The sequence below is a fragment of the Neodiprion virginianus genome, chromosome 5 (assembly GCF_021901495.1).
Source record: "Neodiprion virginianus isolate iyNeoVirg1 chromosome 5, iyNeoVirg1.1, whole genome shotgun sequence".
In the NCBI taxonomy this organism is placed as follows: domain Eukaryota; kingdom Metazoa; phylum Arthropoda; class Insecta; order Hymenoptera; family Diprionidae; genus Neodiprion; species Neodiprion virginianus.
This window is the reverse complement of record NC_060881.1, coordinates 28,302,072-28,316,086: the sequence shown is the minus strand read 5'-3', so window position 1 is coordinate 28,316,086 and position 14,015 is coordinate 28,302,072. Positions and strand designations below refer to the sequence as shown.

At 41.2% G+C, this 14,015-nt stretch overlaps 1 protein-coding gene across 2 annotated transcripts; it reads left to right on the top strand.

The window, feature by feature from the left end:
* Positions 1 to 2,773: 2,773 nt before the first annotated feature.
* On the top strand, positions 2,774 to 8,288 carry LOC124305190 (hepatocyte nuclear factor 3-beta-like). 2 transcript variants are annotated; one of them, XM_046764318.1, is made up of 2 exons: positions 2,774 to 3,035; positions 5,865 to 8,288. In XM_046764318.1, exons 1-2 carry the CDS (start codon positions 2,970 to 2,972, stop codon positions 6,957 to 6,959), a joined length of 1,161 nt encoding a protein of 386 aa, XP_046620274.1. In that variant the 5' UTR covers positions 2,774 to 2,969; the 3' UTR covers positions 6,960 to 8,288. The 2 variants fall into 2 exon arrangements, with proteins under 2 accessions (XP_046620274.1, XP_046620273.1); XM_046764317.1 differs by having other exon boundaries at positions 2,775 to 3,680.
* Positions 8,289 to 14,015: the final 5,727 nt, after the last annotated feature.

The window sequence follows — 14,015 nt, the reverse complement described above, 5'->3', positions numbered from 1 at the left end:
GGTGGAGCCCGTAGAGAACACGCCTATTTCGTATACTTCGTAGGGCTGACACACCGAGGTCATGATGAAGAGGCACTTATTGCAAGTTAACGGGAGGTGCTGCCGCTGGTGCGGATGCTTAATGCCCGACGACTTGCGTTATAAGACTTCGAGACTTTACAAGTGCGGTTCACGTTAGAAATTTCCTCGGAATCTGACTACGTTGCATTTGCTAGTTTTATTCTTTTGTTTTTCTCTTCCATGTACTTCGCCGAATTTTTTTCCAACTGTTTTCAACTTTATGACTGCATAAATTTTATCTTCGTTGCATTTTTCAGGTTATATATAGGATGGATTAATAGCTCTCTAAACACCGGGTATTTTATCGTCTTGTTTTTCTACTTCAGCTGGGAAATTGCATCGGACGCAATTTTAGTGAGGAATTGATTTGATGTGATTATTGAAAACTTTCTCAAGACTCGGAAGAACTCGACTTAACGTCACGTTGTTGTACTCTATTTTTTGATAAATTTAATTACGTAAATTAATTTTACATACATACGTGGACGTTGTAAATATCGTTAATTTGTAACATCGTCGTGAGACTTTATTTCGTTGAACAGAAGCGCCCTAATCCGAATATATCAGTGTTCTTCATACACGATTCATGTCTCTAATTTAATTTCTCTTTATTATTTGAACCATCGGTTTCACTCGTATGAGTTAGGTATATGATGTCCGCTTCTTCCCTTTGTCACATTATAATAATCATTGGTGGTTTTTACGGCTAGTTTATCACACATTAAATCTGACAGGCTAGAGTAATACATATATAAATAAGTATACATAAACATTGTATATGAATGAATTTTTAGAGGCGAACCTTTCAAAACCACGGCTGGGTAAATGCCAAAGACCCAAAGTACTGCCTCGAAATAAGACATTTGTCAGAAACCTGTGTGTTGAAATCAATTTGTTACAACAACGCTACTATATTACGATCTTTTAACACTAATAGCCTAATGAAAATCAATGAAAAAGCGGTGACGTCATTGTCTAAGCACAGACGCCATCCTTTATTAAGGTATTTTACAATCATACCCTCTAATTATAGTGTCGAATCAATCAAATATCATGCCTTGGGAGATTGGCAATATTGCAGTTGTAGCGATTATACGTAATTGAAAAGCTCTCCTCAGACTTTTAGTATAATATGTTGTAATTCTGTCGAGAGTTAATTTCGCGTATTCTTCACTACCCAGTCAAAGCCATTTGATTATGTTACACCACCGCGTAAACAAATGGCCGGCCACTCCTGCAATTCCGTGTAAAATTAATTTTATTCGACTTATAGTATGGTTATAGTTTAATTCTGAGAATGAAATAAATAGTAACAGCTGGAATTTAAATATTGTTACTGTTCTAGCATTCTTTGCTTCGATAAAATTGGATTAGACGCAACGTTCCGATTCACGTTTGAACCAAAAGCGAAAGTATCGAACTAATCGTCAGATAAATGCTAGAACGAGTTTCTTTGCAGTGTTTGTGGAAGTTGTGAGTTGAACTTCGCGTTTCTATCTGCACAAGTATCTCATAGCTGAACAAATTACGGAGCAATAACCGAGAGAAGTTACGTTGCAAAATAGAAACGTTATTACCATGGTTTCGAGTTTAAAATAGTAGCGCGCACAGAGCGCAGAGCTTGTGCCCGCGTTAAACGTTTAAACAGTGGAAAATAAAAATTAACGATAGTCGTGAATCGAGTTGAACAGAAGCCGAGTAATTGAAAATGATGAAAGAGTTTAAGGAGCACCGCAACACGGTGAGGAAATCTGGTACTCAAAAGTAGTGCTATAATAATTACAACCACTGAATAGAAACCTATATAAATAAAAAATAATAATAAAAATAAAGAAAAAACTAAACAACCGTCCGAAATTTCAAGTGTCGCAAATGTTACGATTAGCCCGAGGAAATGATACCGTGAGGAACGAGAATATAACTAGGCCTTTGAGTAAGTAAATTACGCCTAATTGCGTTTGTCGATGATAAATTAGTCGAGTGGTGTATATAGCTTACCATGGAAGTTAAACGGTCCGAGCTTAATCCTCCGCCAATAGCTGAAGAGGTAGCCTCGGTAGGTAGAGCGATGCCGGTTGCATTTATCTCTAAGAGTCATAACCAGTTTCAGTTTGCCCCAGCAATCACGTATCGGGCCCTCGTAAACCGACACCCTTTAGCAAAAGCTCGGGAACAAACGCGTACCGCAGCATCTCAACTCTGAGCTCCAAGACCTCCATGGTTCTCTTAGCCATGGTGCACTCTACAGGGTGCGATGTATATATGTATATACATTCTATACAGGTACGCATATAATGACGTTGGACGGATGCTTCACTTTCGAGCCTTAAGGATAGGTGGTCTGGGTGGTTGGTGGTAGGTTCCGCGCTGCATAAGTGCCCGTTATGCGGACCGACGCAGCGCCCGTCCCGCTCCACTCGATGATCCTGCAACATCGATCATTCCCAGCTTCGGGGATTGTAACTAGAGTCCTGGCTAACAATCGCTGAACCTCGCATTGCCGACCAGCCACGACTTACTGGCCATTATCCGTCTTTCTCCAACTGCCATTACGCCTCGCTTCCTACTCTCCCTCTCTCTGTTTCGTTTTTTCCTCTATTCCCTCGGAGGCGGCGCTCCTCCCGATGGAGAACCGCCTCGGAGGCGAGGCCAGGATCCGACGTACCGGTTGGCGAGAGGCTAAAGGGTCTCCTGGTTACTGGTTCCCCTGTCCATGGGAAACGGACTGGGCACCTTGGGCGTGGTCGTAGCCATAGTCTAATCCTCGCACCCTCCTTCGCCCGGAGGTTACAAACGGGGGAATCCTCAGGACTCTGGGGTGTGGGGATGCCGATGCGTCAGTAGGCGACAGGCCCCTGCCTCAGAGGTTGCATCTCACGCGTTTATCCCAGGATCAGGAGCTCTTTCTAATGCCTCGCTCAACGGCAAGGGGAACACCCAGAAACACAGTGCAATCTATTGGATATAACCTGGATGTGAGTTCAATGTGGTGATAACTAGCCAGTTGTGCAGAGGTTTGTGATCGGTATTGAAATCAGTGATCAGTCTACTGCCAGCTCAAAGTAACGATGAGAAGTCGGTTGGACGAGTTGAGATACTGAACCCCACACATACTCATCCTCATCTTCATCGGTCAGAGAATTTCGCCAACATTCACCGATAGGATGTGATCGTCGGATCGGCAATCGGTGTATATACACAGTGTGTCAAAAAGGACTTGAAATAGTGGCCAGTAATTGTATGTATATATATATATATACACGTTCTTCGAATTATCGTCAGTCATGGGGTTTTCCATGTTTATCGTGCGAAGCGACTAGCCATGGAGAGAGAAAGCCGATTTAACCGACGGTCGACGAAGATTGACAGTTGAAGGGACCGTTTTTAAAATCGGCGAAACGATGCCGAGGCCGTCGCGCGACTCCTACGGCGACCAGAAGCCGCCTTATTCCTACATCTCGTTGACCGCAATGGCGATATGGTCTTCACGTGACAAAATGCTGCCTTTAGCAGAGATCTATAAGTTTATCGGAGACCGGTTTCCGTACTACAGAAAGGACACGCGCCGTTGGCAAAACTCCCTCAGACACAATCTATCGTTCAACGATTGTTTCATCAAGGTAATTGGTCGTACGTTAAAAATTGGTAAATTGTTGGAAGAATTACCGTTGCAAGTATCCTCTTGTTGGTAAAGGCATTTTGAATTTCGTAGACACGAAAACACGAGGAAAATACTTTCATAACTGAAACTTAATCCTGATTCTCGACAGTAGTTGAGTCCAATCGCTGAACGGTCGGATTGCAAACCAGCGAAAACGTCTGTCATTCGAAATTCATACAACCTGACTAAGAATCTAGAAAACCGTAACACTTGTTAATCTCCAATTCAGCGAAAACAGTAACCATTCATATCTAGACGATGATATTAGTTAGATCTTGGAAGCGCTTAAGTAGTATGGAATAGGTTATGTACTGCAGGTGAATATAGATTGTTTACTCAAGTCTCGAGTATCTCTTATTGCCTTGATTATCTCGAAATAAGGATCAGGTTACAGGGTTCGTGCCTTGCACAATGGGCGCTGTACACATGCGCTAATGGATGCCCACCTTCATTCTCTCTCTCTCTCTCTCTTTCTTTGGAGTGTATTCTGGGTACGGGTGTGTTGGCCATACCGTACTGCACGGTACAAATTACCGTAGTTATCCAATCAATATCATAAATAGTCTGGTTTCCTTGACTGAGACCCTCATGAATTTTTCCATGTTTCATTACTCTATGTCGTTTGATTTTCCGGATAACGTGATTGCATCCGTTTCTGGAATCTTGATAATATTTTCTGACAATGAACCGAAGTGTAAATGCGATGCAACCGCCATTGCCAATCGCGCTTTCCAAAAGAAGCTCGTTACAGAACGCGGTAAACGCCACAAGGTTTTTTGGATCCTCATATCTCACTTGGCTGTCAAATGCATCAAGTACACGGTAATTAATTTTGTACGTTTCTAATTCGTCCGACAACAACGGCTAACTAGACCCTCCGCTTCGGAGGTCCGAAAGAGATACCCACGAATCTATTCGGTAGGTGTGGCTATACTCGTGCAAGCAATGAACGTATACCTACGTCAGTCTGAATGTGTACCACACATACCAAAGAAACATCTGGGAAAAGGGGTTGGCACTGAAACGCATAGCTTCCTCTTTTAATCAAACCGAAACCGAGCTTATTAGTTGGCCTGAAAAAGGGACTCCGAGAATGGGCAAAAAAATACCACCGTGGAGGTGGGATCACTCGCTTTGATCCGTGACGTGAATAACGAAGAATTCGAAATGGGTAACGTGCCAGAACAACCTTGAGCTTGGTGGTCTGATCGTCAGAAATTCATTTCACTTCCACTTTAGCTAATGTAAGTAGTTCAACGTCGTCCGCGTACTGATCATATCGTGTACTTGAACAACGTTCTTGGAATTTATATTTAGCCTATCGGGAAATTAAATGGATTGGGAATCTCTTCATTAAGGACTTAAACGCAAGGTTAATGTGCTGTGTCACTAATTAGTCACTTCTATTAGTTAGTCAAGGTATCGAATATTCCAAATTCCAACTCTTCTTCGCAGAAACAGGAAAATAATCAGCTGATCCTCTGTCATCGTGAGTAGTGCTTAACTGAAATATCTTCCCCGAGTTAATTCCAGATGCCACTGAGGTGTATATCCTGTGATTTCAGAAAACGATTTATTGTCAATAACAGTACGTCGTATTATATAATGTCGTATTTACCGATGTGATGTTAACTATAGTACATTTCCTCCGTTGTAACAGTATAATGACCAAAATCAACATCATTTGGACACGTAATTTGCCCGCACTAAGAACTAATAACTCTTCATTAGCAACTCTCGGTCCACTGCCAATGCGTCTAGCAGGTGGTTTTTTTCTCGACTATCCATCGTGAAGTGAAATATAATGTATTCTGCGACTTGTAAATCCTGATCTTTTGCTCGGTCTCGGTTGAAAAATTAACCAATTCGATGATCTTTTAACGCAAACTTCAGCGGCTATTGAGAGGTCCCATTGTTTCGATTGAATGCTTCAGACTTTTTATTCTTCCTTTAACGACCCTCAAGATTACTGCACTCTATACAGCCATCACCTCGTTTAATCGATGCACAACTTGGACTAACGGTAATTCATACGAATATGTCAGAACAGTGCCATTTACGTGCTTGAAAAACTGACTGACGCAACGAAACATCCTTCGCACGTCCAACCACCCAGGTTAAAACGCGAATGAATAATTTCCAGGTACCTCGAGGTCCTCATCGTCCGGGAAAAGGCGCATATTGGGCTCTACATCCGGAGGCGCTATCGATGTTTGAAAACGGTTCCCTGCTCCGTCGGCGGAAGCGGTTCAAGCTTCACAAACCGGACAAGGAGCTTCTAAACTCCGAACTCCAGGCACTGGCCTCGACGTTTCCGTCCACGGCTACGACGGAAGCCGTTTCGAGAGCATCCTCAACCGGAGGACTGAGCGCGGCAAACCTCCATCGACTGAAGGAGGACCTCCTCCAGTGGGAGATGCAGGAAAAGCAGATGATGGCAGCTGCGACGGCCTCGGGATCCGCCGGCTACGCCTTCCCAGGAACCAACCACGACTCGACCGGGTTCTACTTCATCTCGCCTGAGGCGCAACAGCGACTCGGAGGCTCTACGACGCACCTCCAGCCCTCCGACCAGCGCCCCGAAATCACGACTCGGGCCTCCTGGGCCTGGGACTTTGCGGGCCTCTCTACCACCGCCTACGTTCACTCGATGCAGCCCTTCCTCGTTCCGCACCAACAGTCGCTCCCCGACCGACCGGAAGCCGATCTTCGCCTCCAGATCGCCAATTCTAGCGTCCAGCTTCCGCTCGGCACGGAGGATCACCGCCTCCTCAGGACCGCCGCTTTCGCAAGGAGCTTCGAACCCTCGGCGCAGGAGGCGGCCAACGAGCGCAGGGAACGCTTTCCCAAACACCGAAAGGAGAACCAACAGCGTCAACAGCACCTCGCCAAAATTAGGCCCCAACAACCCGCTGAGTTCTACACCGGGCTTCAGGTCTCGCCGACCGAGGGCGCTGCCGCAGCGAGGGCGCCACTGTACAGGCCGGTTTCTCCGCAGAGTGGCGCCACTACCGTTATTCAACCCTGCGACGGAACCAAGCGAAAAAAGAAACCATTCACTATTGAGAACATCATCGCACCTGACAACGACGATATGGATGATTCTACGGCTTTCGAACGGCGTGGGATTGCCGGAAAGTCTCGACCTTTTGCTCCCAGGCCGCTTTACGCCGGATTTGCACAGATTCAACCTCTTGCTTTGACCGCTTCTGGGATTCAGAAACATCCCGGATACTGATTGCGGTTTCTTATTCACTCGTAATGATACGATTTTTTTTTAAACAAACGAATTTGTTCAGTGAAAACATTGTTATTTTATCGAAGTACAGTGTTTATCAGACATCAAGTTAGATGTATATTTGTTGAGAAATCACTTGAATTCACTTGAAATTATTCGTCATACCGTGTAAAGTAAAGTAGAGCCATTTGAAGTACATAATTGGAATTATATTCCGAGTATTTTGAATTCATGAAGTTAATTCAGTTCAAGTTCAGGCAATAACTCGAAACGACTAATCACCGTTAACTTTTTTTTGTTCAACAACAATTTACATTTTTTTTTTTTTGCATTCAAAATATCTACCGCCTTATCGCATCGTACTCACAACCTGTTGAACAAACGTCGATTGTCTGAAATTTCTAACGATACAGATAATGGTCAATGAAGTTTATTTTCCACAAGCCGTTATCTCGTAGTGAGAGAAAATAACTGTAACGATTAGCCAGTAAGAATTCCGCATAAATAAATAGTTGAAAGAAAACAGATTCTATCGGTAGAATCTCGGCTTTAATCTGACATCGTGACAGTCAACCTCATTCAGGGGCATCGCAGTGTCCGATAGTTCTGTTATCTGTCCGTTATCGATGGGACGATTAATAATCTGCTGGCATAATGTTAGGATTTTATAATCTGTGATGTATACGGATAAATCAGAGATACGCTGATTAAAATCTTGTTTTTCGATATTCGGTGTCAGTTTAAGGAAAATAAAATTCACTTTTCCTCTGGGCTGGTAACAGTTTTTTAAAAACATCTTCGACTTGAAGGTACGGAACATATTTGAGTCGAGTATAAGAGAGAAAAAAAAGAAAATGAGGACTGTTATAACGGCATGATAATACTTGTAAATAAATTTATAAATAAACTAGTAATCGAAAAATAATTATAAACGCTCGGGTAGTAGTGTTACGAAATGTGCATAACTTATTTCATAAATAATTGAATATTTAAACGAATATTACGATACTATGATTAAACGATCTGTATAATGCAATATAATTATATTACACATTATGTAATAATAATATAACCCGTAATACGTGCAGGTAGAAGATAAGGAAAAAAATAATTATGTATGTATAATGATCGTGATATTAATGATATTATTATATGGGTGAATAATTTCGGTGCGAAGTTTGAGAGCCTACGATATTACACTTGTATATTATGGGTACATGTATGTAACATTTACGAATCTCGAAAAAAAAAACAAACAAGTAGAAATTGAAACGACGCCGCGATGCGAGGAACCGCGCGCGTCTTCTACATTATACGGATATTATTATCGGCAACGATGAATAAATTATTGTAAATAAATAACGAAAATATACATATATAAATATATATACATATACATAAATACATGCATATATCGTTGAGATTTACGTAATCCAGAAACGATAAATCGACACTAACTTACCTGCGTAAACTTCGTTCTTACCCACATTTACTAATTTATCCATCAACGACATATTATTTACTCAGATTATACATAATTGTTGTAAATTACGACTTTTAGTCGATACTAAAACGACATTCTGTCATTGCAGGGTAAATAAGTACCTCGTGAGTCATACATCTGATAACAGACATATACTCGTATGCACGATCGGAATATATCGAACGAAAGAGAGATTTTAACAACTGTCGTTGAAAAAAGGCCGCGATTCGTTATTTGCATTCCGAATTCAATCTATGCAACGGTTAAACATGGCGTTCGATTTCTTCGGATCCTTGATGATAAATTTCAGCACCGTTTGAACAGAATTTCCTCTATCCTCGTTACGGTTCCCCAACCAGTTGTCTTCAGGGTCGATGAAATTCCGGTTAGAAATAAATTATCTGCGCAGTAGACGCGCCTAGGTGTGTAAGATTGGTTGATTTGGTAGACGGTGGTGAAGTAAGATAGGAGATTATGGCCAGACCAAGGTGAGAAGTCGATGAGGACGAGGATGAGGACGAGGATGAGGCAGTAAAGAAGAAAGGACGGTGACCACCTTACACGGAGCTCTGAGAGAGGCGATCATTAGACGTACGAATGCCGCAAAGCATACACCGGCGGTGTTTAATGCCATTGTTGAGAGTTGATTTACAGTTGCCTATTGTTGGTAGGAATTGGAATACGCCGCACCTCCGCATCTCTCATGGGGGCTTCAACCTCAATGGCCTCTCAATGGGACCCCAACGGGGCCTCGTCTTGAACATCCATGGATAACATCCACCTACCAATACTGACCGACGTCAGTGCGCCGTTGAAAATAAATTCAACAAATCATCATTAGCTCGGCGCGTATCATTTGTTTGGTGAGCTTGCCTTTCGACCATTGTTTGCATCCGCCGTTCGGTTTCCTCTTTATCCCCGTCTAACCGACCTCCGATTCTTCAATTCTCTTTTCTAAATGTAATTCTCGATTGTGATCGATTTTTTTTTCTACTATTCGACGTTTTTTTTCCCGTTACGCTTTTTTTTATTTATCCTTACGGAACGATGTAACGAGTCGAGGTGTAACGATCAATTCACAAACTCCAATCGCGAGAATTCTATGTCGAAATTTTTTTCAATAGCCGCGTGTCAACGATGCGAAGTCGAAGAAAAATTTCACCCTCTTTGACACGGTAAGGAACTGTACAAAAGTGTTATTCATCCATTCGTGTCGCTGATTCAAGTGTCTTGAATGATTTAAACAAAAATCTTCTCACGACTTGCACGAGTCGACCGATTGTTTGTATATACCGATTATTATTGTAAATTACATTCGGAAGAAAAACACGCGGATTACTTCTGTAGAAGATACGCGTTATACAGCGGTAATTATATCCAACGAGACATTAGTTTTTTCGCAATAAATCAGTCACACTATTTACAGCCATTCGTTATGTTCGTTGGTCTCGTTCCTTTATTTATTTTTTTTTTTTATCTATTCATTTTCTCCTGTTGACAATAATAATTAGGCGAATAGCGAATGAAACTAAGCTGATACACAGCGTGTATAAATAGTTGTAGTTAATTAAACCGGGACTGATATTAAACAGTGAGAATTATCTGGTATAAATGAGCGGTTGTCATGCATCCGTTAAATAGATCGCGGTTATTTATATATTATCGAGTTCAACGTTTAGATAATTGCGAAAATGAAGCCTCTGTCAAAATATCACTTTGGACGATCCGACACCCGTTAACTCAGGGACGATAACGATCATTTCATAAGATAACCAGCTCAGGCCAAAAGCCATCGATGCAATGCGCTTTGAAAACTTTCGTACAATAACTTAAGTTGTCGTGAAAAAAAAAAAAAAACCTTCCTTGATCCTTGGTCAGATTCACTTGAAGTTTCTGCACTGCGTTCCGTGATTCATTGCGACAATTATCATTTAGTTTATCCGTTAAAAGCTTTCTCCGTTTCTCCAAGGCTGCCTCGATTTCATCTAAACTCTGCATCTATCGATCATGATAAAGAGAGGTCGCATCCATTGCTCGAAAAGAATGTCGAAGTGTCTAATCTTAGCTGATTAAAAGTGAAAATGACTTTATCGGTGATTTTGTTCTCTGATTATATAGCATATCATTAAATTTTTCCGTTGCTTTCTTATTGCCATTGGTCTTGATGCTCGATCGATTTTCAAAGACAAGAATTTTATCAGTATTACTATTTTCTGAAATTGAAATTGATCCTCGCGATCATTGTCTATCGGATAATTGTTATTCAAAGAAAAAGAAATATATATTCTCATCAGAAAAGGTTTGTTTCCAATAGTGTTTTTTTTTTTTTTTGTTTTTCTCTTCTTTCAAATTCTAGTCAATTCTGTTCTTGAATCCGTGAAAACGATCGAGAAACTAAATTTCTTCGAATCTTGACGATCATCGAATACGTGGATCAGTGCAGCGATGACTGAAGGGGGTGGATCACAATGCGTTTGTCAATTAAATGGAAAAGTGTATTGATTTCACGCATCGTAGGAAATTACGTCGTCACAGTGGAGATTGTTCAGAGATTCTTTGTTGCTAGTGCAGGGATGGACCACCGACATTTCGTATATACGGTGATCCAGTCGATTTTGAACACACCGTCGCGGAGGAGAAAAAGTACATTCGCCATTAACGGGATAGAAACGATGGGGTTAAAACTATAATCCTTTAACGCGAAAATAATTCCAGTCCAACATTTAGCTACTCGATAATTGGTTTCAACCGGAAATGCACCGTTGAACTGTTTTTGATCGGGTTTCTTAATTTAAAAAAAAATTGTTCCTTTTCCTTTTTTTTTTTTTTTGTTTCTTTTTCTTTGCGTTCAATTTTCAATTACCAAAATCACGTTATAAACGTTATTTTCTCCAAATCATAAATCATCTCGGCAGAGAATAAAGCCTGTTAATGAGGTACAATAAATCGTCGATGCGGTCAATTGCCGGAATTATTATTGAAGCGAAACCAATTCCTGCTGCAGCCGCGTAACTTGTTACGGTAAATTTATTTTCAACTATCCGAGTATCGCTCCGAGTTGTCTCCAATTTCGCGTTTTTCGAACCGTCCCGCATTCCCGCAAAATTCGTCGCGATTCGACGGTCATTCTATCTAAACGCAAAAAAATTTACCCGAGACATCGACTTTGAGGGAAGAGATATTCTACCGATCGGTTGATACGGCACTGGATTTAGGACGAGGCCTCGGTCCGTCCCCCGGATCCTTCATTCTCGTGTAGTGGAGAATTGGAGGATATTTCAAGGGACGGACAACCGGCTCCAATCTGCTCAAATTAATGTTCCCTTTATCGGTCGAAGGTTTTATTTAATAACTGTTGGCCCCTCACTTAATGGACTTTGAGAGGTTGGTATAATCAAATGCTGTATACCAAAAGAATAGAATTTTATCCCCATATTTCACGGCTCGAACGTTCGCTATACCCAAGAAATTATCCAACCCGCCGCTCTTCTCTACATACATACACGTGTTATACGTACAGTACGAAGCCAACAGCTATCTGCGGACCGAACTGCAGGAATTTTTCACCTCTTTACGACGTGTCCGTACCTGGAGTGCATCACCTTTTGCCGATGGTCTTCATCGAAACGCCTCTGAAAAAAATAAAAAAAATTAGAAATCGCGTCTGTCACACTGAGAAAAATTTCATTCGTTATAGTAACTAGAAAAATTCGGTAAAACAGGTATGGTTTAAAAAAAAAACTGTTCGGATATTGTTGGAATTGCGAAAAACGAGGTACGCGTAAACATTTTGCGCTATCGTCGATCCTTTTTTGGTTATTGCAACTCTACTTTTTCAGTTAAACGAGGCTTTAACGTCAATTTATCGTTGCACGAGCATGAAATTTTCGCAACAGTTGGAAGAAAATATAGCAACAGTGATCGTAATGAGAAAGAATATTAACGGATACTAGACTTTCCGGTACCAGCTGCGAAACTAATTTTCATTTTCTACTTAGAACCTCTATATTTCGATTGTGGTAAAAAATGAAAATAGTTGAGGACTGAGCGGTAACCGGAAATAAAAATTTCTCTCAGTGCACCAGCATGGTCAAGTCATCGACGAGGTCATCGTAAATGGAATATCATATCAGAAGTGAATTTTCATCATTCAAGGAAGAGATATTTAAGATGATAAAATTCGCGTGCGAATTGATAAGGTGGACTTGAAGTGGACGGATAGATCTGCGATGTGCAAAATGTGAAGCGACCGAAGAATGCGAGTCGAGGGGAAGGAGATGGAGTAGAAAAAAAAAAAAAAAAAAAAAATGGAAATGAAAATGAAACGTAACGTAGAATATAGCGACGCGGCGCAAGTTGCGTGCAGTTCATTTCAATGACCGAACACTCCGCCAGTTGGTGCCAGAGTAGCCATTGTACTTCTGTAGCTCACCGAGTTTTGGGTATAATGCGAAACACAATACACAAATGAATTATCCCTCCATGCGCCTCTCGCTCTTGGTCCTCCTTCTACCCGGAGAAAGACGGTGTTATAATCGACGCGAGGAATAAAAAGAGAGAGAGAGAGAAACAGAGGGAGAAAGAGAGAGGGAGACGGGGGGTAGATGGAGTTACTTCTCGGGCTTCAAGGCTTGTTGAGATCTCGTTCTTTAGTAAGGAACAGCGGCTTGTAAAGGCGGGAATAATGCCGTAACCACTTAAATATTCTACGAGCATCAGAGCAGCCCGTCAATATAAAAGAGAAAATGAAATTCTCAACCTCGCGGATGTAGAATGAAGCATAAAGTTATACCCACTCAGTAATATCACTCGACTTACCAATTTCTCACTCATACTTATCATCGATTTCATAAGTGAGAATGTTTTTGACCAACTGAGCCTCAATTTAGTTTTCTCTGGCTTGCGGCGTCGTAGTTTAAAAAAGTTCGTACAGTGCTTTTTACTGTAACGTGTAAATTCCTTCCATTCACCGTCAAGAATTTGTAATTCGAAACGAACGCAGCGTCTTTTAGGATCGTTAGATTTTACCAGAGATTTGTCCGAATTTTCGATTTTCAACGATACAGATCTTGGAGATTCACTAATTTGCATTGATTACAAATCAATTGTCTCGTACAATATCAGTGCAGGAAGAAGGTATCATTTGATATTCCTGAACAGTTTCGGATTTTCGATTTTTTCAAAATTCGAATTTTTCAACTACCTGACTCTGGATCGTGCGATTAACAAACAATCTCCGTTGTTTAGAAGGTATAGAAAAAATTCTGGTACTTAGGTAAGCTCCGTTGTGAAGGCGAGATCAATAAACGCGTGCATCAAAGAAATTCGGTGTTCGCTTATACGCGGTATAAAAAAAAAATGTCCCGGGGGCGATGTGCAAGACTTGTATTTAATTACAGTCGTGTTTGAATATAAAACGGCGTTTTTCAAAGTGTGGGGCGTATAAGGAACGGAGGTATTACAGTTTAATTAATATTTCTAATGATTTACACCCCGGACCGGCGATCATCGACGTGCGAGTAAATATTATACAGACAAGTTTACAGATGTTCACATATACAACGCATGTGCAG